Source organism: Phyllostomus discolor, chromosome 7 (assembly GCF_004126475.2).
Source record: "Phyllostomus discolor isolate MPI-MPIP mPhyDis1 chromosome 7, mPhyDis1.pri.v3, whole genome shotgun sequence".
NCBI lineage: Eukaryota > Metazoa > Chordata > Mammalia > Chiroptera > Phyllostomidae > Phyllostomus > Phyllostomus discolor.
Genome location: NC_040909.2, coordinates 85,164,759 through 85,189,980, shown reverse-complemented (window position 1 = coordinate 85,189,980; position 25,222 = coordinate 85,164,759). Strand labels below are relative to the sequence as shown.

General features: G+C 38.5%; 1 protein-coding gene across 3 annotated transcripts in view; it reads right to left on the bottom strand.

Annotated features, from left to right (window-relative positions):
• Positions 1–2,334: 2,334 nt before the first annotated feature.
• The window catches only part of LOC114502079 (carbonic anhydrase 13), a 50,048-nt gene continuing 27,160 nt past the window's right edge, over positions 2,335–25,222 (bottom strand). For 2 of the 3 annotated variants that reach the window (XM_036031072.1, XM_028518915.2), the window contains exons 5-7: positions 24,377–24,439; positions 21,702–21,857; positions 2,335–4,426 (exon numbers count right to left, since the gene is read on the bottom strand). In XM_036031072.1, the coding sequence (XP_035886965.1) occupies positions 4,307–4,426; positions 21,702–21,857; positions 24,377–24,439 (339 nt within the window). In that variant the 3' untranslated portion in view covers positions 2,335–4,306. The remainder of the gene's footprint in view (positions 4,427–21,701; positions 21,858–24,376; positions 24,440–25,222) is intronic. The other variant, XM_036031071.1, reaches the window with a different exon arrangement.

Below are 25,222 nucleotides of genomic sequence, written 5' to 3'. Positions count from 1 at the left end.
CTAAAGAGCCATAAAACTTTGAGGAACAAACTCACTTCCTGCTTGGACCCTTATCATTTAATTGAGAGAATTCTAAACAAAGCAGGTTTCACAGGATTTTACATATTCCTTCTTAGGCCTGATCACCCTAAGGAACCCGCCTTTTCCAGCACCGGGGTGCAGCCATTGCACCCCGCTTAAAGGCTTAAGGCATTGTTTCAGGCTTAAATCAGGCAGGGGAAGTAAGGCAGCCAAGAGATTAGGAGACTTCTCGAAGACAGAATAAGAACTCAGGCTATGTCAAAGCCAAGGGGTGAGGACCCATCACCCCCTTTTGCTATAGCCCCCCAAGTCCTTCCCTGGGGCCTCCCCATGATTGTGCCTTAGGTCATTCCCCCTTGGGGAATCCTACCCGTCATTGGCTAACTGATCAAGCATTAGGGGCCAGGCAGGGTGAAGAAAAAGGAGCAGAAGCAGCACTCTGCGAGGGAGATAAGCTGTGTCTCCTTAGTGGCTTATGGTCCTAAGGTCACTCACTCAGCCTTAGCCATGGGGGGGTTACAGCTTCTGAAACCAGGCAGGGCAGTTCCCAACAAGCAAGAAAGCTAGCTCATCCCCAATCTGCCAAGATAGATTATGGCTTATTTCTGAGAGAAGGAGCCAGAACTTGAAGAGAGGGCCCTGGACACCCTGTGAGGGTAAAGGAGAGGGATGAGAGCGAGGGCAGTAAAATACAAGGTGAGACTGGGACAGGATGTGGCACAGAAACATGGAATTCATGGTCAGACCATACAAAAATACATGATCAGGAACGGGAGAGGGCTGAGAAGGAGTTTTTAAAAACTGAGTGCTCAGAACAGGAGTGACAATATGCTAGAAGCAAACATAGGTGAGAGATTTATGTTGGCAAAATCCAGGGAACTTCTCAGCCAGGACCTTGAGTGACAACAGTTTGCACTCGAATTTAAGTACTTAACCCAAATTTAGAGAAAATGATACAGTTCCTCCAGAACCTAAGCAGAAATTAACACAAATTGGTTGGCTTAGAGTTGATGTTGGGAAATAAAGTGATAAGAACGATGTAACAGTAAAAGTGAGGAAGGGCCAGAAAGGAAGAGTGAACCCACAAGTACCTGAAACAATAATTAATCCTGTGTCAGATAATGTGAGATGATGGGATTGTGATTCACCTTTTATAGTAAATTGCATCAGAAAGCAAGGAAGTGGAAACATGATGAAGGACACAGGCCAGCTTGAATACAATCCTATTGGCCAAATTAAAATCAATCTGCCAGTGAAAACAGATGGCAATAATGATAATAGACTAGAGTCCACTGAATTAAATAAAAAATGCTAAGTCCATACTGGAAATAAATGAATAAATTAGAAGTTTAATGAGGTACAGGATTATTTATGTGGTCTCAGTGAACATCCCTGCACAAATATGTTTCCTACAGAGGATAAAATAGTAAGCACAGTGGAGAAGCCCCACAGATGCCACCTTAGCCAGTGCTGAAAGTGAATATATGCTATAAGAAAAGTCTGAGGTTTCCTGATCACAGACAGTGTGGGGGGTGCAGCATGGGCATTGCTTTGGGAATAGTCCTTCCACCCATGCATAATCATAATCTAATCCCAATGAAGCAGGGAACAAACCCAAATTGAGGGACATTCTATAAAATAACTGGCCTTGCCCTGACCAGTGTGGCTCAGTTGGTGGGGCATCATCCTGCAGAGCAAAAGATTGCTGGTTCAATTTCCAGTTAGGGCATATGCCTGGGTTGAGGGCATTGCTGTGGTTGGGGTGTGTACAAAAGGCAACCAGTTGATGTTTCTCACTTGCATCAATGTTTCTCTTCCTCTCTTTCTTCCTCCCTTCCCTGCTCTGTAAAAATAAATAAATAAAATCTTAAAAATAATTTGCTTATCACCTTCAAAAGAGTAGGCTCCTGAAAAGCAAAGACTGAGGAACGGTACCCAGTTTCTAAGGAAGAAGGTGATGACAAGGCCAGTTCACCTCACGGTCAGCTGTTTTATGTCATGTAGGATAAATGTGCTAGCTCACAGGACAGATATTCAAGTTTGTAGCAGCAGGTTGGCAATTTACTGTCAAATAATTGAAAACAAAAATGTTTTTTGCTCTGCTTGCACTTTTTCTGTGAATTTGAAATTATTGTCTAAATAAAAACTGTTAAAATGTAATCTCATTCTGTGTCTTACAGATACAGGTCCCTAATACAGTTCAAAGTTTGTCTCATTTTCTTTATTGTGGTTGAATCCAATTTAAATTAAAATACAAAATGCCTAACAAACATACATCCAATATATGTTGTGGGAAACAAGATAGAACTCTACTAGCTTTTACAGCTCTTTAATAGTCTCAGAAGATGACAACTTGAACACGTCCTGACAGCTTTTGCCTCTGAGAGATAAATAAATTAGCAAACAATCTTCAAGGTAACATTTTTAGTCCATGAAAATCCAATTTGTAGCATGGAACCAACCCAACACTGTAGCAGAAACCACAAGTTACAAAGAGGTACCTCTCACACCCAGTAATTAGAATCCCCACCCCACACAGGTACACCCCTCCAGGTACAACAACTTACCTTCTCTGAGTATAAAACACTTCTTTCTCAGACTAGGATACTTCACAACATGTCTTTCTAAACTAAAGAAGTGCCTTCCCATTGGTATTTTTAAAACCATTAGAATGGCTGGTTACACAAGTAGATTTAATAAGTATTCTTTTAAGAAGAAACCATTTTCAAGAGATAGCTCACATTTTACTTGTTACATTAACTTAGAGGGCATTGATCCCAAGCAGTAAGAGAATTACCAAAGATAAAATAAAATTAGAAAAAAATAGTTGATTCATTAGATATTTATTACATCATTAGAATTCTCTGCAAGGTCTCAAGCTGGATACTGGGGTGTGGGGGTGGGGAGGGTAAGAATCACAGTGACTAAGCTGTCATCCTCAGTCTCCAGAAGCCTGTCTTTTGCAACCACATGCATAACTATTACACAATTTACTGACACTCAGTTACCTTGTCAGGAAGACTATCACAGAATATTTTCAATGACAAAATCTACACCCTGAAGAAGAGAGGTGTCCTAAACAAATCATCAAAATCAAGGAAACTTGGTTAAACTTCTCTCAGAAGATGACAGCATGTGGTCAGGTCTTCTGTGTGGCTACTAAGTTAATGAATAATGTTACTCCTTGTACCAGAAAGAGCAAAGAGATCCCCCACCCCATCCTCCTTCACCCAAAACAAATACAAATATACCAGAGTAACAGGTTAAAGTGAACATTAAGAGCCACCTTGCAAAATTACTTAAAGACTAAAGGACATGGTTAAGGGGAGATGAGTTTTGCCCCAGAAATGGATGGGTTTATGGATGGCTTGTACATTTATCTAAGACTCAGGTAAGTTTTCCCAGCCATTGACAGAAGAATGAGCTGCAGAGATGGCCATGCTCTGTGGCCAAAATGCAGGGCGGAGAAGGCCATGCATCAACATGTCTCAGCAGCTTGCACTGTGTCTGTGAGCTGTTCCTTTCTAAGGACCTCTTGCCCTGAATTGGCCAGCACTGCATCTCATCAGTCTTTAGCCAGTTTATCATTAACATCACCAGTGAATGTAATGAGCAACAATTCATTCAAGTTTAAACAGACACATATCCTGAGGAATTCTTCACCAAAACTGTGGGCTATTGCTGAGCATGTAGTAGACACAGGAAGTGGTTATATTCCACCACCACTCCCAACAACTCTCATATTGTTCATTTTGCCAAAGGCATCATCAATCAGCAACATAATCAAAACCAAATGCTCTTTAAAATTGGAAATATTATCAATTTTTTTATGAACTGGAATGATACCAAGATATTAAGCAGAATCACTCATTTAGAAAAAGGTGTTCCAATTCTATCATTCTGGAAATGAATTTAAGTTTTTCACAAACATCACAGACAGACATGATCAATTTGGTCTATACAACAAGGGAAAATATTTCATACATTCTAAGATTTGCCTTGCCAGCATGTTTTCCCTCAGGTTGAAGAGGACATATTTTATGGGTTTTAACACACATGACACAGTGTTTCCTGCTTGAAGACCCAAGAGTGCAAATCTGAGATGGACAAGTCAAGTCGGTTTGATTAAAGGGATCTGATTTTCTTGGTGTTCCTGGAACTCACAGCACAATGGTACCTGTAAACTAGAATTCTAGGGAAGAACCATCAGTAGGAATTTTTGTGTCCCGATTGGTTTTGTTTTCTCTCTGCAGGCATGTTTGGGGTGGTCCACTGGCAGCACCATTTAGTAGAATGAGGCCCTCACTTGTCGGCCCTTCAGAGGCTGAGGTGGACGGTGATTGCTCAGCAAGAAGGTGGCTGCTTCACCCTCCTCGGTGCAGAGGAGGGTACGGAATGTGGCCAGCTGTCAATGAGAAGAGAAGACCATGTCAACATACAATGTGAGCAGTGTTAGTGCAGTGACCTGCTCAGAAAGCTGAGAAACATCACCTTCCCTCTACCAGGAACTAAAAATATTATAATGAAAATTTTCTAAGTTATAGGTCATATCTGATAAAGCAACTGTTTTGCTAAATTCTCACCATTGTACAAATACAATGGATTCAAAAATTAAGTATATCAGCATTCTTCATTTGAAGAGCGAAGTCATGAGAGGAAACATTTGGAGCGTTTGAAATGTACATATCCAGAAATCAGAGTGTTACCTCAAAGGCAGAATGGGACAGTGAAATGGGGCTCAGGCTTTCTGAGCAAGGACCCAGGTCTGGTTCTGCCACAACCTACATGACCTTGGCTTCACTTTCCTCAGCATGAAGTGAAGCCTTGGATTAGGTCACCTCAGGGGGTATCTTCAGCTCTTGGAATCACACTGAACACCTGTAAGCTCCCCAGTATCAGCCAGGCCCAATTTTCATAATAACCATGTTCATCCTGAAACATTTTGACTTTTATGTATTATTTTCCTTTAACTAGAAAATGTTGCTTATTTTCAACATGTTTGTGCCTTGTAAACAACTATCTGTGGGAAAAGCCTGAGGCCTTTCAACTTTTGATAATGTTTAAGCACAATTTAAGTGGTATACACGTATTTCCCACCAAAAGGGATTAGTTTTTCTTATTACAAAAAGCATACTTACCTTACAAACTTCATACAATACCCAAGTATCAAGAAAAAAATAGAAATTACTAGTAACTGCATCACAAGATGTAACCACTGTTAACATTATAAAGTGTTTTCCTATATATAAACACACACATATTTAAGATGTTTTATTACAAAAAGTGTGCTTAACAAAAATGTTCTTTTGAAACCTTATTTTTTCTATGTACAGGGTATGAAAAGGTAGGTTTACAGGTAAGAGTATGCAAAACACAAAGTTTATTCTTGTATTATTATTAATTACTCTATTATTTTCCATAAGAACTATAAACCTACTTTTGCCCCACCCTGTGCATATACATCTCTGCATATCAATAAATATGAATTACTGTCACTATTCTTAATTTCTAAAAATTTTGTATTATAAGCATGTTTAATATTATTTATTAGATTTAGCATAGGTCTACAGCAGTAAAATAAAGATAGGGTAAATGGGGTAAATGCCTTGAGTAATTTTACTCAAAATAACTCAGGTCCTGCACTTGAGGGGAGGTTTCTAAGTTTCCCCTTTTAAGCTTTCAACATGTTTAGTTGCACTTTGTTTCAATAAAGTTGTTGCATTCCAAAACAAACAAACAAAAATCTTAAAAATGTTCACCAAGCTCTGGTCAGCATGGCTCAGTTGTTTGGATATCATCCCATAAAGTGAAAGACCACTGCACTGGTTCAATTCCCAGTCAAGGCACATGCTTGGGTTGCAGATTTTGTTCCCTGTCAGGCTGTGTGCGAGAAGCAGCTGATGGATGTTTCTCACATTGATGTTTCTCTCCCTCTTTTTCTCCCTCCTTTCCCCTCTCTCTAAAAATAAATAAACATTAAAAGAAATGTTCACCAAAAAGATATTGCCAGTTAATACAAGTAAGTTTTTGATATTTGTTTTGCTGTTTTCAGTGAAAACAAATAATTAAATTACTGAAAATGACAGCCTCCATTCTCTAAGTTTTGCTAGTCACTTAATCACTAAGTCAAGCAAATTCAGACCAGGACCCTTCAGTTAGGTTCCCACCATCATCATGAACCTAAACCATTTCTCACAGAGCACTTGCCAGACTGGGAGGAAGAGGCAGGGAGGGCCCTTCTTGTAAAAGGCAGCTTATAACCACACTTTGTGGATGTAAATTCAGATCATGTACAAGCAGCTGTGCATTTCCACAAATGATATTTTGAGGCGTCCTTTATTTATTTATTTTTTTAAGATTTTATTTATTTATTTTTAGAGAGGGAAGAGAGGGAGAGAGAGAGAGAAACATCAGTGTGCGGTTGCTGGGGGTTATGGCCTGCAACCCAGGAATGTACCCTGGCTGGGAATCGAACCTGGGACACTTTGGTTCCCAGCCCGCACTCAATCCACTGAGCTACACCAGCCAGGGCTTGAGGTGTCCTTTAAAAGGGTATAGGTTTGGGAAGGATAAGACAAGTATTTACAATTTGCTGTCATTCATGTGTCATTAGACCAAACCATTGCAGGTAAGCCAGATGAGATAGGTTATTCTTAGAAAAGTCAAGCAGCAGAGGCCATAGGGAAGACTCCCCCAGCTTAGAGCAAACCCCAGTAACCCTGGTCTGTGTGAAGCAGCCATTCCAAGTAGGAGGCTGTACAGGAATCCAGAATTCTGAATCAGGGCACTGCTGCACCAGCCTCACAGAGCACAACCAGCCTCCCAGGGAAACTGAAGCCTCTCTCAAAAACCCCCTCCCTTTCTTACCACCCTGCAAGCTCACCATGGCTCCCTATCTCTCTGATACATTAGCCTCATGGGTCTCAGGCTGGAACTTACTCTAGAACTTTCTCTGACCTGGTTGCTCATTTTGGTAAGACTTCCTGGACCTGTCTTGATGTCCCATTAAACTCCTTCCCTTCCTCACTCTGCCTCCCACTTACTTAGCCCAGTAAGGTAGGCCCTGCACCTGCCAGTCCCCACTTATATTTCTCCCAGCTTCTCCCAGCTCTGGTGTTGACAGATTAAAGGGACATTAAGAATCCTCCCTGTTTATGCGCAAGCCATGACCTTTATTGGAAGAATGAAATATAGGCATGCTATCTCTCAGGGAGAGCTGGCCCTTCTCCCTGGGAGATTAATACCTTTAATATTTAACTCTTCCTTCACGGAGAACTGGCTCTTCTCCCAGAGGTACCTGTTGGTTAGTTAAGTTACACAAGGCCTTTGGTGCATAGCCACTTTTGTCTAAAACATATTTAACCATATCCCCAAAGTGAGACTTTGGATTCTCACCCAAGAGAAGAACGCTTGGCTTGGGACTTTCCCAGTCGGACCCTGAATGCTATCTCTGGGATTCCCCAGCATCTACATTAGGGTGTTGATTTCCCATCTGGTGATGTGTGATCTTGATTCTTGCTTTCACTTTGCTCTCACTTAATAAAGTGCTTAGCTATTCACCTTTGACTTGGGGTTTTTATTGTCTGCACATCCAAACCTCCAAGTTAAGTGGCCAGGATGTTGTACATGCCCCTTAACTACACAGGTGTCCCCTGCCACTGCCCTGGCCTTGAAATGCACACCTTGGCTGGTCCCTAACAGTCTCATCCCTTTGGTGCCCTAGGTTCATTAAGGCAAAAAATCTACTCCTCTGCCACTAAAGCTGACTCTGCATTCACCTGGTTCTGGGCAGGGGGCCTCCCAGGTGAGCCTGGAGGCTCAGGTGGGTGTGACTTGTTTTGCTATTTTCTTTGGCTCAATAATGCAATTTTTATTTCTTTCTGTAGTAACCCCAGTAAACAGAAATACACGGTGTAGCATAAGTAATGCCCCTCTTTTATTACAAAACCATAGGCATGTAATTCTGTAACATAACAATGTCACACTCAAGCACACCACATGACATTTCAAGTGAAATGTTCAAATAGCTGTCCATTTAGTGTGAGACATAAGTATGGTACCCTACCAACCACACTCAAGTGTTAGTTGTGCTGGACCCTGTCCTCTTTTCTAGTGCTTTGTAAATAGATTTCTGTCACTCTGGTGCTCAAATGTCTGCCAAAGTTGAATCATAATAAAATAAGCTCTATTATGGAACATGGTGGGACAGGCACTGTGCTAAGTGCTTTACATTACATTATCTCAACCCCCCAAACAACCCTGTCAATAATGTACTGTTATTCCCATTTAAAGGTGAGAAACTTGCCCTGGCTGGCGTAGCTCAGTGGATTGAGTGTGGGCTGCGAACCAAAGTGTCATAGGTTCGATTCCCAGTCAGGATATATGCCTGGGTTGCAGGCCATGACCCCCAGCAACCGCACATTGATGTTTCTCTCTCTCTCTCTTTCTCCCTTCCTTCCCTCTCTAAAAATAAATAAAATAAAATGTTAAAAAAAAATAAAGATGAGAAACTTGAAGGATAGCAAGGAAGGTTTGTAGACAAGCCATCTGGCAAACAAGCCACAGCACCTTAGTGCATCTCTAACTTTGTCTATTTTTTCCTTTTTTCCCCCCATTTTCCCCCAATCTCTTTTTATTTACTTTTTTGTTATGAAAACTTTCAAACATGCACAAATGTAGAATAATAAAGCATAGTGAACCCATCACCAGCTTTAACAACTACCTATCTACATGTGGCCAAGTTAACATCATCCATACTCTCACCCATTCTCTCTCTCTACCTCCTGCCTGTCCAACTGGATTATTTTTATGTAAATTCCAAATACTATATAATTTCAGGTATAAATTATATAGTACAGGTGTAACTCTAAAATAAGGGACATTTCTACCTCTATAAAGGCACTTGTTACCATGGCTTCTGAGCATCTCTACCACCCAGTTCCAATTAACCTAGATTATCTCCGGTCACTTCTATACACATTTCCCACTTTCAGCCAGTTGGTGACAAGTGGTCCCCGAACACCTGAATAAACACCTGAACACCTTTGGGCGATTTAAAAAATTCATGTACCTAGATCATCTCCCAGAGCTTCTGAATCAGAATTTCTGCTAAGGCCCAAGGATCGACATTCTGACAAGCTTTCCTAGGTCATTCTTGCAGGCACTGAAGTTTGAGAACCTCAGGTATAGATTCACCACTTTCCCTTTCCTGCTGTTTCTTCTTGAAATTCCCCCTTATCCTGATTCCCCCCAGCCCATAGTCATCTTCTGACCAGGCCACATACCAGGCCTTTCATGAAGTTTTTTCCTGATTTTCCAGTGAAAAATCATCTTGCCCCTTCTGGACTTCCCATATACCTATGCTCTCTTCTAGTACCAGGAATAGCCAAGTTGTCACAGTTTTTATGCATTCCTTTTATCTGCTCTGTTAGATTATAAACTACTAGAGAACAAGTGATACTTTTTAATACCTCTTTGTATCTCTTGCATGAATTAGCAATTATTAAACAATTTTAGAGTTAACTTGTACTACCTCCTGTAGTTTAGAAATTTAATTTCAAAGCTAATCATACAGAATTTTATATATTGAATTAAAATTAATGTTCAAGTAAATGAATTCTTTCCTCATTTCATAACTAGTCTGAAGATGCAGAAGTAAAAAAACACATTATTAGGTCATTAGTTATCACTAATATAAAATATTAAATTTTACTATTAAAAAATGACACTAGGAGATTTGCTTCCAGATTTGCTGGACTAAGACCCTGCAGACCACCTCCACATAGAAAACAACTCTAAAACCAGCCATGGTGCAAAAGAATCTGGCTGCTGGAACTGCAGCAGGAACATAAGCACAGGGACTCAGCAGTGTTCTTAACTACACCCTTAACTACATGGGAAGGAGTGGTGGGAGATGTACAGTAAATTCTTGTCTCTCCAGTTTATCACCAGGAGCTGGTGGAGTCTACAATGAGGACACCTGTTTTACAAAAAATGAGCCAGAGAGAAATCTCCAACTCTATACCCACAAACCATGCAGGGCTGAACTGAAACAAGACCTGCAATACAAGAAAAAAAACTGCAGTTCGAGCCTAGCCAAGAAAATTATGTGCTAACACCAAGGAAACAATACTCATCAGAGAAAAATAACAGAATCCAGAATCTCTATATCTTAACATTCATAATACATAGAATACAATAAAAAAATCACTCAATATGAAGAAAATGGAACACATTCTCAAAAAAAGAAAAATTAACAGAGTCCGACCCAAGATGAACCAAATTTGAAACTTACAAGGGTGTTAAATTGGCTACATGAAATTGAACAAAGCATCTATTTGGATGTATGAGAAATCTCAGCAGAGTAATGGGAAGTCTCAGCAGAAAACAGAAATAATAAAAGAAAACCAAACAAATTTTAGAACTAAAACTATTTTTAAAACAAAAAGTTCACAGGATAGACTTAACAGTCATATTGATATGCCAGAGGAAAGTAAATGAACTTGAATACAGATAGATAGAAATTATCCACAGTGAAGAACAACAGAGATAAAAAAATTTAATAGAGCTTAAAGGATGATATTAAAAGGTTAAATACAGGTGTAATTAGAATATCAGAAAGAAAAGAGAGAATGGGTGTGGCATACATAAAATTTAACTCATAAATAATCAAAAACTTAAATGTAAAAGCTCAAACAATGTAGCAAAATATTTTGTCGTATATAGTTAGGGAAAAAACTTCTTAAACAGAGTTATTTTGCACAAACTATAAAAGATAGGTAGATAGAATGGATTTAATTACAATGAAGAACTTTTCCTCTTCAAAAAACAAAGTAAAAAAAAAAGCAATCCACAGACTGTGAAAAAACTTTTACAGAAACATGTATTGAAAAGGGGCTCTTTCAGAAAACCAAAAATGGAACTGCCTTTTGACCTGGCAATTCCACTGCTGGGACTATATCCTAAGAACCCTGAAACACCAACCCAAGAGAACCTATGCACCCCAATGTTCAGAGCAGTACAATTTACAATAGTCAAGTGCTGGAAGCAACCTAAGTGCCCATCGATAAATGAATGGATCAAACAACTATGGTACATTTACACAACAGAATACTACATAGCAGAAAGAAAGAAGGAGCTCCTACCCTTTGCAAAAGCATCAGTGGAACTGGAGAGCATTATGTTAAGTGAAATAAGCCAGGCAGTGAGGGACAAATACCCTTTAACTAGAATCTAATCAACAAAACAAACAAGCAAGCAAAATATAACCAGAGACATTGAAATTAATTTTGCCCTGTCTGGTCTGTTTTTCTTTCTTCTTTTTCTCTTTTATCCTGCCATTTTTCCTTTTTTCCCTTTTTCTTTTTCCATCTCAAATTTTAATTTTTCCTTCTTAGCCTGGTTTTCATTCCTCACGCTGTATTCCCTCTTCCTCTCTCATCTCAAAATCACTTCCCATTCCTCTAACATCTCTTAAGCCTTTCCGTCTTTCTTTTTCCCGTTATTCTCATCCCACCTATATTAATTTTAGCTCATTTGTTGTTGATAGTGCTGTGGTAGGTCTTTTTCTCCAATTAGGCTCCTATATTTTTATCATTTATTTAATTTTTCCTTCCTTTTTCTTTCTATCACTTTATATTATGTTAATATCTGTTTAAACCTAATACTATACACTTTCCTCCTCTTATTCCAAACTACCTTCTTCATTCCCTTTTTTATTTACTTTACAAATTTTACTTTCTCTCTTTGCATTGCTCTGATTCACAACTCTTATTTATGCTCCTCCCTCTATCCTCTCAAAATCATTTTTCTTTTAGTAGGTCATCTCATATTCACTCTCCTTTCCTATAATAATAGTCTTAATCTCTTTACACCCTTATTTTGTTTTAAATTGAATTAGATGATTTTTTAAAAGATTTTATTTATTTATTTTAGAGAGGGAAGGGAAGGAGAAAGAGAGAGAGAGAGAAACATCAATGTGTGGTTGCTGGGAGTCATGGCCTGCAACCCAGGCATGTACCCTGACTGGGAACCGAACCTGCGACACTTTGGTTCGCAGCCCACACTCAATCCACTGAGCCATGCCAGCCAGGGCCCTCTTTACACCCTTATTAATACTGGTTAATTTGCTATTGATAGTGGGATTGAAGGAGGGAGTTATTTTGGTGGGTGTGGGTTTGTTTCCTGGGCTTTGTGTTTTTTTTCTGGCAGTACCTGCACAAGAGCATACAAGATGTCGTGGTGGGCAGAGTGACCATCAGTCAATCAGCTGGAGGGAAGGATCCATCAAGTGACCCAATAATTAAAACCCAATTACATCTAGGAAGGGTGTAATGGTATAAAACATAACTGGTATAAACAGTTATAAACCAATATAAATGGTATAAAAGGCATCCCAAGAGCATCAAGTTCAGGAGATCAAGAAGACTGCACCACTGAATCACACATGTCTCCTACCATAGAAGTTCACACCACAAATTCATGGAGTCAAAACAGATGTCCCAAAAAATGGGAAGGCAAAGAAGTAACTCCCAATCCAAAAAAAGTAGAAATTCTCAGAAACAGTAGTAAAGGAAATAGAGGCAAATCAACTATCAGATATTGAGTTCAAAACAATGGTTACAAAAAGGCTCGATGAGCTCAGTAAGAATTACCAAAAACTACAGGGAAGCTACAAGGAACTTAGTGTGAACTGTATCAGCATGAAAAAGTACATAGAAACTGTCAACAAGAGACATGAGGAAATGAAGAATACAATTCCTGAACTAAGTAGAAGGAATTAAAGAACACATTAGAAGAACACAGTAGAAGAAATTAAAGGCAGGCTGGATAACACAGAGGATTGAATCAGCAAGCTGGAGGACAAAGTAGAAAAAGATTCCTGGAAAGAGCAAGAAAAGGAAAAAAGACACAAAAAGAATGAATAGGGGTTAAGGGAACTTCAGGACAACATGAAATGTAATAATATCCACATAATAGGGATACCAGGAGAAGAAGAGTAGCAAGGGATGGGAAACCTGTTTGAAAATGTAATGATGGGAAATTTCCCTAATTTGGAGAGAGAAAAGGTCATACAAGTCCAGGAAGTACATAGGGTATCAATCAGGATGAGCCCAAACAGACCAACTCCAAGAAACTATTTATATGATTAAATAGTTAATCATAATTAAAATGGCAAAATCCAAAAACAAAGAGAGAATCTTAAAGGCACCAAGGGAGACATAGGAAGTGACATATAAGGGAGCTCTGATAAGGCTAGCAGCTTACTTCTCAACAGAAACAAGCCAGAGGGAGTTGGAAGAAATATTCCAGGTAATGAAAAGCAAAGGCCTGCAACCAAGAGTACACTACCCATCAAGGCTCTTAACTAAAATGGAAGGTGAAATAAGGAGTTTCCCAGACAAAAGAAGGCTAAAAGAATACCCCTCCAACAAACCAGCATTAAAAGGTATCCTAAAGGGATTGCTTTAAGAAAATAAAGACAAAGAGCATGTGTGAGAGAGACACAGGAAACCAGGTACAAAGGGGAAAAATGAATAAATACCTATAAATAAACCATAAGTGTAAACAGATGAAATGCTCCAATCAAAAGACATAGGGTAGCTGAATGAATAAGAAAACATGAGCCACAATAATACTGCCTACAAGAGACCCACCTCAGAACAAAAGACCTACACAGACTGAAAGTGAAGGGTTGGAAAAAAATATTCCAAACAAATAGACAGGAAAAAAAAAGCTGGAATACCAATACTTATATCAGACAAACAGACTTCAAAAGGAAGGCCATAAACAGAGGCCCAGAAGAACACTTCATAATACTCAAAGGAAGAATCCATAAAGAAGGCATAAATATTGTAAACATATATGCACCCAACATAGGAGAATCCAAATATATAAGGAAAATCTTGGAGATTTCAAGAAAGATATTGACAGTAACACAATTATAGTAGGAAGTTTTAACACCCCACTGTAAACAATGGATAGATCTTCCAAACAAACTATCAATAAACATATTGTGGCACTGAACAATGTCCTAGATCAATTGGACTTAACTGACATATATAGAGCCTTTCATCCCAAAGAAGCAAAATACATATTCTTTTCAAATGCACATGGAACATTTTCAAAGACAGATCACATGATAGCACACAAAACAAGCCTCCACAAATTCAAGAAAATTGAAATCATATCAAGTATTTTCTCAGACCACAAGGGTTTGAAATGAGAACCAACCTCAGGGAAAAAACTCAAAATTTTCAAACACATGGAGACTGAATAGCATGGTATTAAAAATGAATGGGTTAATAATGAGATCAAGGAGGAAATCAAGGCTTCTGGAAACAAATGAAAACAACACATGACAGTCCAAAACCTATGGGACACAGCAAAGGCAGTCCTGAGAGAGAAGTTCATAGCAATACAGGCCTACCAAAAAAACATAGAAAAATTTCAAATAAACCACCTAACCCCGCATCTACAAGAAGTGGAGGAACAACAACAAACAAAGCTCAGGGAGAATAGAAGGAATGAAATAATCATGACCAGAACAGAATTAAATGACATAGAGAATAAAAGAACAATTCAAAGGATCAATAAATCCAGGAGCTGGTTCTTTGAAAAGATTAACAAAATGGACAAACCTTTAACCAGACTCATCAAGAAAAAAAGAGAGAGTACCCAAGTAAATAAAATCAGAAATGAAAGAGGAGAAATTACAACCGATACCACAGAAATACAAAGGATTGTAAGAAATTACTACGAACAACTATGCCAGGAAATTTGAAAACCTAGGTGAAATGGACAAATTTCTAGAAACATATTATCTTTCCAAAATAAATCAAGAAGAAGCAGAAAGCCTGAACAGACTGAGAAAAGCTAGTAAAATTGAAGCAGTAATTAAAAAAAAAAAAAAACTCCTGGCACACAAAAACCCTGGGCCAGGAAATTTCACAGGAGAATTTTACCAAACATTTAAGAAAGAGCTAACCCTGATCCTTCTCAAACTATTCCAAGAAATCCAAGAAGAGAGAAGACTCCCATACTCTTTTTAGGAAGCCACCATTATCCTGATCCTAAAATCAGACAAAGAGACAACAAAGAAAGAAAACTGCAGGCCAATATTGCTGATGAACATAGATACTAAAATCCTTAACAAAATATTGGCAAACTGGATCCAGCAATACAGTGAAAAGATCATACACCATAATCAAGTGGGATTCATCCCAGGGATGCAAGGATGGTACAATATTAACAATTCAATAAATGTAATACATAAACAAAAGGGAAGACAAAAATCACATGATGATATCAACAGATATGGAAAAGCATTTGATAAGGTACAGCACCCATATATGAAAAAAAAACCTCATTGAAGTGAAAGTAGAGGGAGCATACCTCAGCATAATAAAGGCCATATAGGAGAAACCTATAACCAACATTTTACTCAATGGGCAAAACCTAAAAGTTTTCCCACTAAGATCAAGACAACTGTGTCTGCTTTCACCACTTCTATTCAACATTGTATTGGAAGTCCCAGCCACAGCAAGCAGACAAGAAAAAGAAATAAGAGGCATCCAAATTGGACAGAGGAAGCAAAACTGTCATTATTTGCAGATGACATGATAGTGTACATAGAAAATCCTATAGACTGCACCAAAAAAACTGCTTGACCTAATAAAGAAATCTGGCAAAACAGCGGAATACAAAGCCAATATCCAGAAATTAAAGATATTTTTTGTATACCAACAATGAAACATCAGAAACAGAAATCAGGAAAAAAAAATCTCATTTGATATAGCAACAAGTAAAATAAAATACCTAGGAATAAACCTAACTAAGGAGGTAAAAAAAGACCTGTACTCAGAAAACTACACAACTTAAAGAAAGAAATTAAGGAAAACTCAAATAAATGGAAGTATATACCATGTTCATGAATTCTAAGAATTAACATCATCAAAATGTCTATACAACCCAAAGCAATCTATAGATTCAAGGCAATCACAATGACGTATTTCATAGATAAAGAAAAACACTTCAAAAATTTATATGAAACCATAAACAACCCCATATAGCCACAGCAATTTTGAGAGAAAAGAACCAAGTAGGAAGGATCACGATACATGCTATCAAACTATATTACAAGGCCACAGTAATCAAAACTGTCTGGTACTGGCATAAGAACAGACACATAGCTCAATGGAACAGAATAGAGAGCCCAGAAATAAACTCATGTCTCTGTGGTCAATTAATATTCAACAAAGGGAGCAGAAGCATAAAATGGAGTAAAAATAGCCTCTTCAGGAAATAGTGTTGGGAGATCTGCACAGCTACATGCAAAAAAAAAAAATGAAACTTGATCACAAACTTATACCATACAAAAAATGAACTTGAGGTTGATAAAAGACTTAAACATAAGCCATAACACCATAAAAGTCCTAGAGAAGAACATAGGCAGGAGACTTTCAGATATTCTACCCAGCAATATTTTCCCCAATATGTTCCCTAGAACAAGGGACATAAAGGAAAGAATAAACAAATGGGACCTAATCAAATTAAAAAGTTTCTGGGCCCTGGCTGGCGTAGCTCAGTGGATTGAGCACGGGCTGGGAACCAAAGTGTCCCAGGTTCGATTCCCAGCCAGGGTACATTCCTGGGTTGTAGGCCAGAACCCCCAGCAACCGCACATTGATGTTTCTCTCTCTCTCTCTCTCCCTCCCTTCCCTCTCTGAAAAAAATAAATAAAATCTTTAAAAAAAAAAGTTTCTGCACGGCTAAAGAAAAAATCAGCAAAATAAAAAGCGAACCAACTGTATGAGAAAATGTATTTGCCAGTGATACCTGAGACAAGGGTTTAATCTCCAAAACATATAAAGAACTCACATGACTCCACACCAGGAAGACAAATAGTCCAATTAAAAAATGGCAAAGGACTTAAACACTTCTCCAAGGAGGACATACAGAGGGCCCAGGGGCATATGAAAGGATGCTCAGTATCAGAAGCCATCAGAGGGATGCAAATTAAAACCACAATGAGATACCACTTCACAGCAGTCAAAATGGCCATCAAAAATAAATCAAGAAACAAGTGTTCGAAAGGATGTGGAGAAAAGAGAATCCTAGTGCACTGTTGGTGGGAATGCAGACTGGTGCAGCCACTGTGAAAAACAGTATGGAATTTCCTCAAAAACTCAAAGATGTAACTGCCTTTTGACCCAGCAATTCTACTGCTGGGATTATAACCTAAGAATCCTGAAACACCAATTCAAAAGGACCTATGGACCCCATTGTTCAAAGCAGCTCAACTTACAATAGTCAAGTTTTGGAAGAATCCTAAATGCCCATTAGTAAATGAATGGATCAAAAAACTGTGGTACATTCACACAATAGAATACTATGAAGTAGAAAGAAAGGAGTCCCACCCTTCTCAACATCAAGGATGGAACTGGATAGCATTATGCTAAGTGAAAAAAGAAAGGCGCTGAAAGACAAATATCATATGATCTCACCTATAAGTGGAACCTAATCAACAAAACAAACAAAATAGAACTGGAGACTTGTAAATAAAGAACCACCTGACAGTAACCAGGGGTTGGGGAAGGGGAATTACAAGGCAAAGAAGGGAAAGGGTCATCAAGGAACATGTATAAAGGACCCATGGACAATAAAAATAAGGACAGAGGAGGACTGAATGTGGAAGGTGTGGGTGGGTTGGGTGGGGGAAAGTAATCGGGTAAAATGGGGACAACTGTAATTAAACAATAGAAATATGTCTTTGGGAAAAAAGAAGACAATATGGCAGTGCCTTATAACATCAAACATGAGTTTATCCAGTAATGACAGTCCTAGGTATTGCCACAAGACATAAAAATGTGTTCATAGAAGTGTGTATATCAATTATTCCTAACATATAAATATGGATAGCTACATTCATAACATCTCCAAACTAAAAGTTACCATAATATTCATCAATTGGTAAACAGATTTTTTAAAAAAGTTGTGATAATATTTGTACCATAGAATATGAGTAACAAAAATAAATAAATCGGGTGAATCTTTAAATCACTATACTGAGCAAAAGAAATAAACACAGAAGTGTATATCTGTGTGACTCTATTTGAGTAAAATTCTAGTGACAGTATCTCAGTGGTGTCCCAAGGCCATGGGTGAATGGAGTGCAAAGGGGTATGAGGAAACCCTCTTGCCCAGGGATGTATTCTTTACCTTGATTGTAGTGGTAGTGGTTGCTTTATTGCATAGTAATATACAATAACCACAACCATGAACTGCACACTGAAATTCATGAATGTTGTTATATGCAAATAATATCACAACAACAAAAAAGAATTTTAACAAAGAAACCTAGAATTAAAGCCAAGTATCCTACACATTGAGTTTCAGCAAATGAATAAGCCAAAGTAGATAATTTAGGATAACCCCAAAGAGACTTGGCAAGAAAAGTTAGCCTGCCAAAGAGAATGACAGATCTGTTACCCAAAGTGTCAGAAAACAGAGTACCTGTTTCCTGACCTGGCAGTTCAATCAAGCATTTCAATCAAGCATTTCTGGGGAGAAAAATGGACTTAAATCAAGAAAAAGAAAAACAATAGAATCTGCCCTTTAGGTCAAACAGTGGCTTGACAAAAAAGAGCAATGGGAAAAATACTGGCACCAACTTACTAGAAAGTGAATTTATGGTTGGATTAAAAAATTTAAAAAATGGCCTGGTTGGCGTGGCTCAGTGGATTGAGTGCTATCCTGCAAAGCAAAGGGTTGCTGGTTCGCTTCTCAATCAGGGCACATGCCTGGGTTGTGGACCAGGTCCCCAGTAGGGGGTATCAGCACACGCTGATGCTTCTCTCCCTCTCTTTCTCCATTCTTTCCCCCCTCTCTCAAAATAAATAAAGAAAATCTTTTAAAAAATTAAAAAATGACATTTTTTAAAAGATTTTATTTATTTATTTTTAGAGAGGGAAGGGAGGGAGATCGAGAGAGAGAGAGAGAAACATCAATGTGTGGTTGCTGGGGTTCTGGCCTGCAACCCAGGAATGTACCCTGGCTGGGAATCGAACCTGGGACACTTTGGTTCCCAGCCCGCGCTCAATCCACTGAGCTACGCCAGCCAGGGCATAAAAAAAATGACATTTTCCATCAACTTCAAAAATAAAGAGCTGTCATCATCAAGATAAAAGTCATGTTCTGAAAAGTACTTCTTAGGTCAGTGGCATGCACAAAAGATATTTTCATTTTATTTTATATAAAAGAGACTGGCAACTGAATAATCTTATCAACCCTCTTGTGTTTTGGATTTTTAAATGTATTTTTATAACAGTTTTAGGTTTACATAATTATTGCAAAGATAGTACAAAGGTTTCTTGTATACCTCACACTCAATTTATTCTATTTTTACCATTTTTATTAGTATGTTACATTTTCAAAATTAATGAACCAAGATTAATCTTATCCATAACTACTAAATTCATCCTTTGTTCAGATTTCCTTTGTTTGTACCTAATGTCTTTCTCTGCTCCAGGATCCCACCAGGAAATAGCATTACACTTAGTAGTCATGTCTCCTTGAACATTTCTTTATTATGATGATTTCTCAGACTTCCCTTGTTTTCTGGTAATATTGACAGTTTTGCAGAATGTTCCTTAATTGGGCTTTGCCTGATGTTTTTCTCATGGTTAAAACTGGGATTGAACTTTTAAAATTTCAATCCTTTATTCTTATATTGTTTTATCTTTTCCTTTATTCTTGTCTTAAAATCACTATAACATTACATTGTAATACTTTGGATTATTACTCAGATAATCATTTTAATCTAGTTACAAATAAAAATGTCTGAAAGTGTTTCTGCTACTGCAGGTTTAAGTGAATGCTTGAAAGTGAATTATCAATCACACTAAAGCTCTAAAATTCAGCTATTATTTTATGTACTGTATTGTACAAAAAACAAATTAATAATTAACATTAACTAATTGAGCCTCAAAAAAGATACAGTAGTAAATCCACAGCCAGGCAACCATAATTTCAAAACTTGCAAAAAGTTATTCTTGATTAGGTTAACTTTATGCATTTTAAGAAACAAATATATACTTTGATATATCTCTTTCAAATCACATGTAGATTGTTAAAAAGCTATTTTCCAAGTGGCTTTAAGAAATAAAGATACCCTTGAAATATCAGAAAAAAAACATGACCCCTTTACTGTTACTGCCTTGATATTATAATGTTTTAACTCTTACTATTTCTCTAACTCTTCAAATTTAACAATGAGTTGTGAAAGTAAACACTTTGGCACATGATGGATATAAAATAAAATCTATTAGTAAGGCCACTGACTCACTGACAGGTGATTATTCTCATTACACAACTCACTTTCTTTATAACAGAATAAATTCACAGGAATTTTTGTGTCAAACTCTGGATTTCTATCCACACCTTTGTAAAATTTTAAATTAAGTATGTCCCAAGTATTATTTGGCTTTTATCCTAAAGACAAAGTTAACAGAATTTGCATGTGTTCCTCACACAAGGGGAAATATTCCCTCACATTCCCTTGGTAAATATCAACTAGCTCTAGTCTTTGGGGGAAAAGTAGACAGGTAGGCAGATGGGCCAGACCCAAACAGAAGGGCTTTATTAGCTGCAAAAATTACTATACTATGTTCTTGCTATGGTTTTGTGCACACAATTCAAAAAGGAAAAAAAAAAAAAAACTTACTAAGCACAGCATTCCAGTATACATAGCATCTATCTGTCAGGTGGGTCAGCCACAGAGTTCCCAGCCCCTGAGCAGAGCCTCTGGCAATGGCATCCTGAAGCTGCAGACTTATCAGAAAAGTGAGTGGGGAAGTGTTTTCACAAGAGCACAAGGGGCCACCCACAACCTCTTAGTAAATGCTTAATGCTCCTGAGGCAGCCCCACAGAAACTATGTCAACAAAGGGCAAAAAATCACATAGATTTCTTCTTATACTCAGCGGGCACCCACATTTGTGGCTGCTCTCACTGTCTGTTCTGAATGTGAAACTTGTAGGAGGGGCAAGTCTAGGGACAGGTCGAAAGGAGAATGCCACCTTTTAAGAGCAGCATCTCTCCTTATTTTTCTTTTATATCAGCCCCTTTATTTCCCAGGCCAAACAAAAGGAAGCAGAAGTAAAAAATGATGCCTTCAGCGAGGTGCCTCACTTCCTGCAGTGTGACCGTGGACATGGCATCCATGAGAGGTGGGGAAGAAATCACCAAATCCCAGAAAGTCAAAAAAGAACAGGACATAAATCTCATCTGGTGCAACCCCATTTAATTAATGAGGGGAAAGCACAGACTTCATCTTGTAGCAGAAATTAGAGCAGAATTGAAAAAAAATCAGCCCAGTTTCTTCTAGGGCGATTTTCAACTGGTGTGCCACAAAAATCTTTAAAGTATGCAATACCTGATAACTTAGCCAAGGGCACTGACCTCTTTTCCCTTAGACTGTCAAATAATGAAATGAAAACATCCAACACAACAATAGCCATCCAGTGGGAATAAATCAAATTACACCCATTTTTTTGTTAGATTGAAAAAATATATTTTTTGGTGTGTTGCAGAATTTTAGTAATTAGTTTATGTGTGTCATGAGATGAAAGGGTTGAAAATCACTCCTCTAGGGGATTAGATGATCCTGGAGAAGTGAAGTACCTGTTGAGAGCTGATACTTATAGGTTGTTTTAAAACGATCCACGTGACACTCTCAAGAAGAGGTGGGACTGTAAGAGACCCAGGGTAAGTCCAGTAATCCCAGGATGGAGGAAGCAGACATAATGGGTCAAAATTCGTGAATCGAGTTTGTTTACCCTGGGGCAGAAAAGAGAATGCCACAGATTACATTGAGAAAACTTTCCAGAGACCTCAAAAACATACACCCAATGAAATATAATTTCACGGGAATTCATTAATTTATGGAATTATTTAGTGCTCCTTTTGTACTTTTAAATATATTTTATTGATTATGCTATTACAGTTGTCCCATTTTACCCCTTCACTCCCCTCCATCCTGCATACCCTCTCCCACCCACATTCCCCCTCTTTAGTTCATGTCCATGTGTCATAAGTTTTTTATCTTCTACATTTCCCAAACTATTCTTGCTGTCCCCCTGTCTATTTTCTACCTACTATCTATGCTACTTATTCTCTATACCTTTTCCCCCTCTCTCCTTCTCCCACTCCCCTGTTGCTAACCCTCCATGTGATTTCTATTTCTGTGGTTCTGTTCCTGTTCTAGTTGTTTGCTTAGTTTGTTTTTGTTTTAGCTGTGGTAGTTAATAATTGTGAGTTTGCTATCATTTTACTGTACATGTTTTTTATCTTCTTTTTAGATAAGTCCCTTCAACATTTCATAAAATAAGGGCTTGGTGATGATGAACTCCTTTAACTTGACCTTATCTGAGAAGCACTTTATCTGCCCCTCCATTCTAAATGTAAGCTTTGCTGGATAGAGCAATCTGGGATGTAGGTCCTTGCCTTTCATGACTTGGAATACTTCTTTCCAGCCCCTTCTTGCCTGCAAGATCTCTTTTGAGAAATCAGCTGATAGTCCTATGGGCACTCCTTTGCAGGTAACTGTCTCCTTTTCTCTTGCTGCTTTTAAGATTCTCTCCTTCATTTTAATCTTGGCTAATGTAATTATGATGTGCCTTGGTGTGTTCCTCCTTGGGTCCAACTTCTTTGGGACTCTCTGAGTTTCCTGGACTTCCTGGAAGTCTATTTCCTTTGCCAGATTGGGGAAGTTCTCCTTTATTATTTGTTCAAATAACTTTTCCACTTGCTGCTCTTCCTCTTCCCCTTCTGGTTCCCCTTATAATTCAGATGTTGGAACATTTAAAGATGTCCTGGAGGTTCCTAAGCCTCTCCTCATTTTTTAAAATTCTTGTTTCTTCATTCTTTTCTGTTTGGTTGTTTCTTTCTTCCCTCTGGTCCATTCCATTAATTTGAGTCCCAGCTTTCTTCCCATCACTATTGGTTTCCTGTGCATTTTCCTTTATTTCACTTAGCATAGCCTTCATTTTTTCATCTAATTTGTGACCAAATTCAGCCAATTCTGTGAGCATCCTGATCACCAGTGCTTTGAACTGTGCATCTGATAGGCTGGCTATCTCTTCGTTGCTTAGTTTTAATTTTTCCAGAGCTTTGATCTGTTCTGTCTTTTGGGCCATTTCTTTTTGTCTTGATGATGCACCTGTTACTTAGTGAGGGGCAGAGGCTTAGGTATTCCCAAGGGTGGGGCAACCCAGCTGCTAGGTTGTGATGTTGTTTGTGGGGGAGGAGTACACATTGGTACTCCTCTGAGTACCCTGAGAGGGAACAATGGTGCTTGCTCTGCTCTCTGCTGGATTTCAGTCCCTTCCATAACTTCCCCCAAGAAACTGGGCCTTTCTGTTGCTGATTCCCATGTGGGTGGGTTTGTGTATGTTCTAGGACCCTATAGGTCTTGCCAACTAACTCTCCTGTGAGGCTGGGAGTCTCTCCTGGCACCTCAACCCCCACAGTTTTTCAACTGATGTTTTGAGGCTTTATTTCTGTGAGCTGGAGCCCTGGATTGTGTGATCTGTCTCGCCCCCCAGTTTTGCCTGGTTTATCTGCACTTGAATGTGGGACCACCTGGCCCACCAGCTGCCTTGTGTGCTGCACCCCACCACAGTCCACTGCCTCACTGGGTTTGCAAGCTGCCACCCCACACCTGGGGTCTGCCAGCCGCTGCCTGTGTACCTCGTGTCCACCAGCCACCGCTTTTTTTTGCCGTGACCCCTCTCTGCCCTGCTACCCGACTCCGCCCCACCTACCATTCTTGATGAACATGTGTATTTTAAATTCTTGATTGTTGGATTTCCATACAGTTCAATTTTCTGTCAGTACTGGTTGTTTTTTGTTTCTAAATTTTTGTTGTCCTTATTTTGGTTGTGTGAGGAGGAACACTGTGTCTACCTACACCTCCATCATGGCTGGAAGTCTCTAGTGCTGCCTTTCACATTTTAAAAAGAGAATTTGCCTTAATCTAAACAATTTAGAGGAAGCCAAGTATCACTTAGATTTATTTGAAAAGGACAAGATTTTTTTCATATAAGTGGTTTTAAAATGTGTTGCAGCTAAAGACTTATTTTGTAACACTCCAATAACAGAAATTAATTATTCATAAATTGATTTCAGGAGATAAATAGTGACAGATTACTTCTGCTCTATTGGTCAAGGTTGCTCCAACCTGCTTCAAAGACGGCAGCACATATGTCATCTCAGGCCTACATTTTTAAAAGGAGATAAGAGAATTCAGCTGAAAACAGTGAATATATTAGTCATTAGTCAACAGGAATTAATTTTACCTTTTCTTTAATGGAATCCAAAAGGTCAATAATCTTTTCCAGTTGGGGATTAAATTCACCAATCTGAAAACATGAAATTTTATAAGAAGTGGTTACTGTCTCAGATCAGGTCTGAATTATTCCATTTCAGTCACTATTTTAAAATTCCTTAAAAAACAAAACAAACAAAACAAAACTAAGCCAGCCCAGAACAAACAGTGATTATTCCATAATGAAACTCTCTTTCTACTTCTGGCCTTATCCTGCTTAAAGAATCTGAACAAGATAATATTACAGGGGCTTCCTGGACAAACTATAAGTTTCATTCCCAAACTGGTAGTAACAGCTTCCTATTTCTTCAGCTTCAGATGCAGGTGACCTTGAGAGAAACCTGGCTTAGCAAACTCTCATCATACCTGCACTATGAAACCAGGTGTGACTTTCAGACCCTCCACCCAAATGGACTATTGTGACATCAAAACATTAGAGAAAAAACTTCTCCCACATTCATCCTGAAATGACTGGAGGTCCTGAATCAAGGCAATGTGTCATCCTGAGCGGAATTCCTCAGAAAAATATATGTACTTCTTTCCTGTTAGAGTGGGTGTTGGAACAAAAAGGAACACCCTACAAGAATGTGGTTCCAGGAGGAGTAGAGCAAACCGCACCCACCCACAGGTATGACCACAGCAACACCTGTCTGACCACATGTAAATAAGACACAAAAAATACAACCAAAAAAATGGCCATTGCATTTGGGACAATAAGCCATTGTGGTCAAACCAGTGCTTCAAGAATCAGGGAGTTAAGCTCCACTCTCCCCTGTGTCTCTAAATGCTGTGCAATCAGAAGAACCTAGACTAAAAA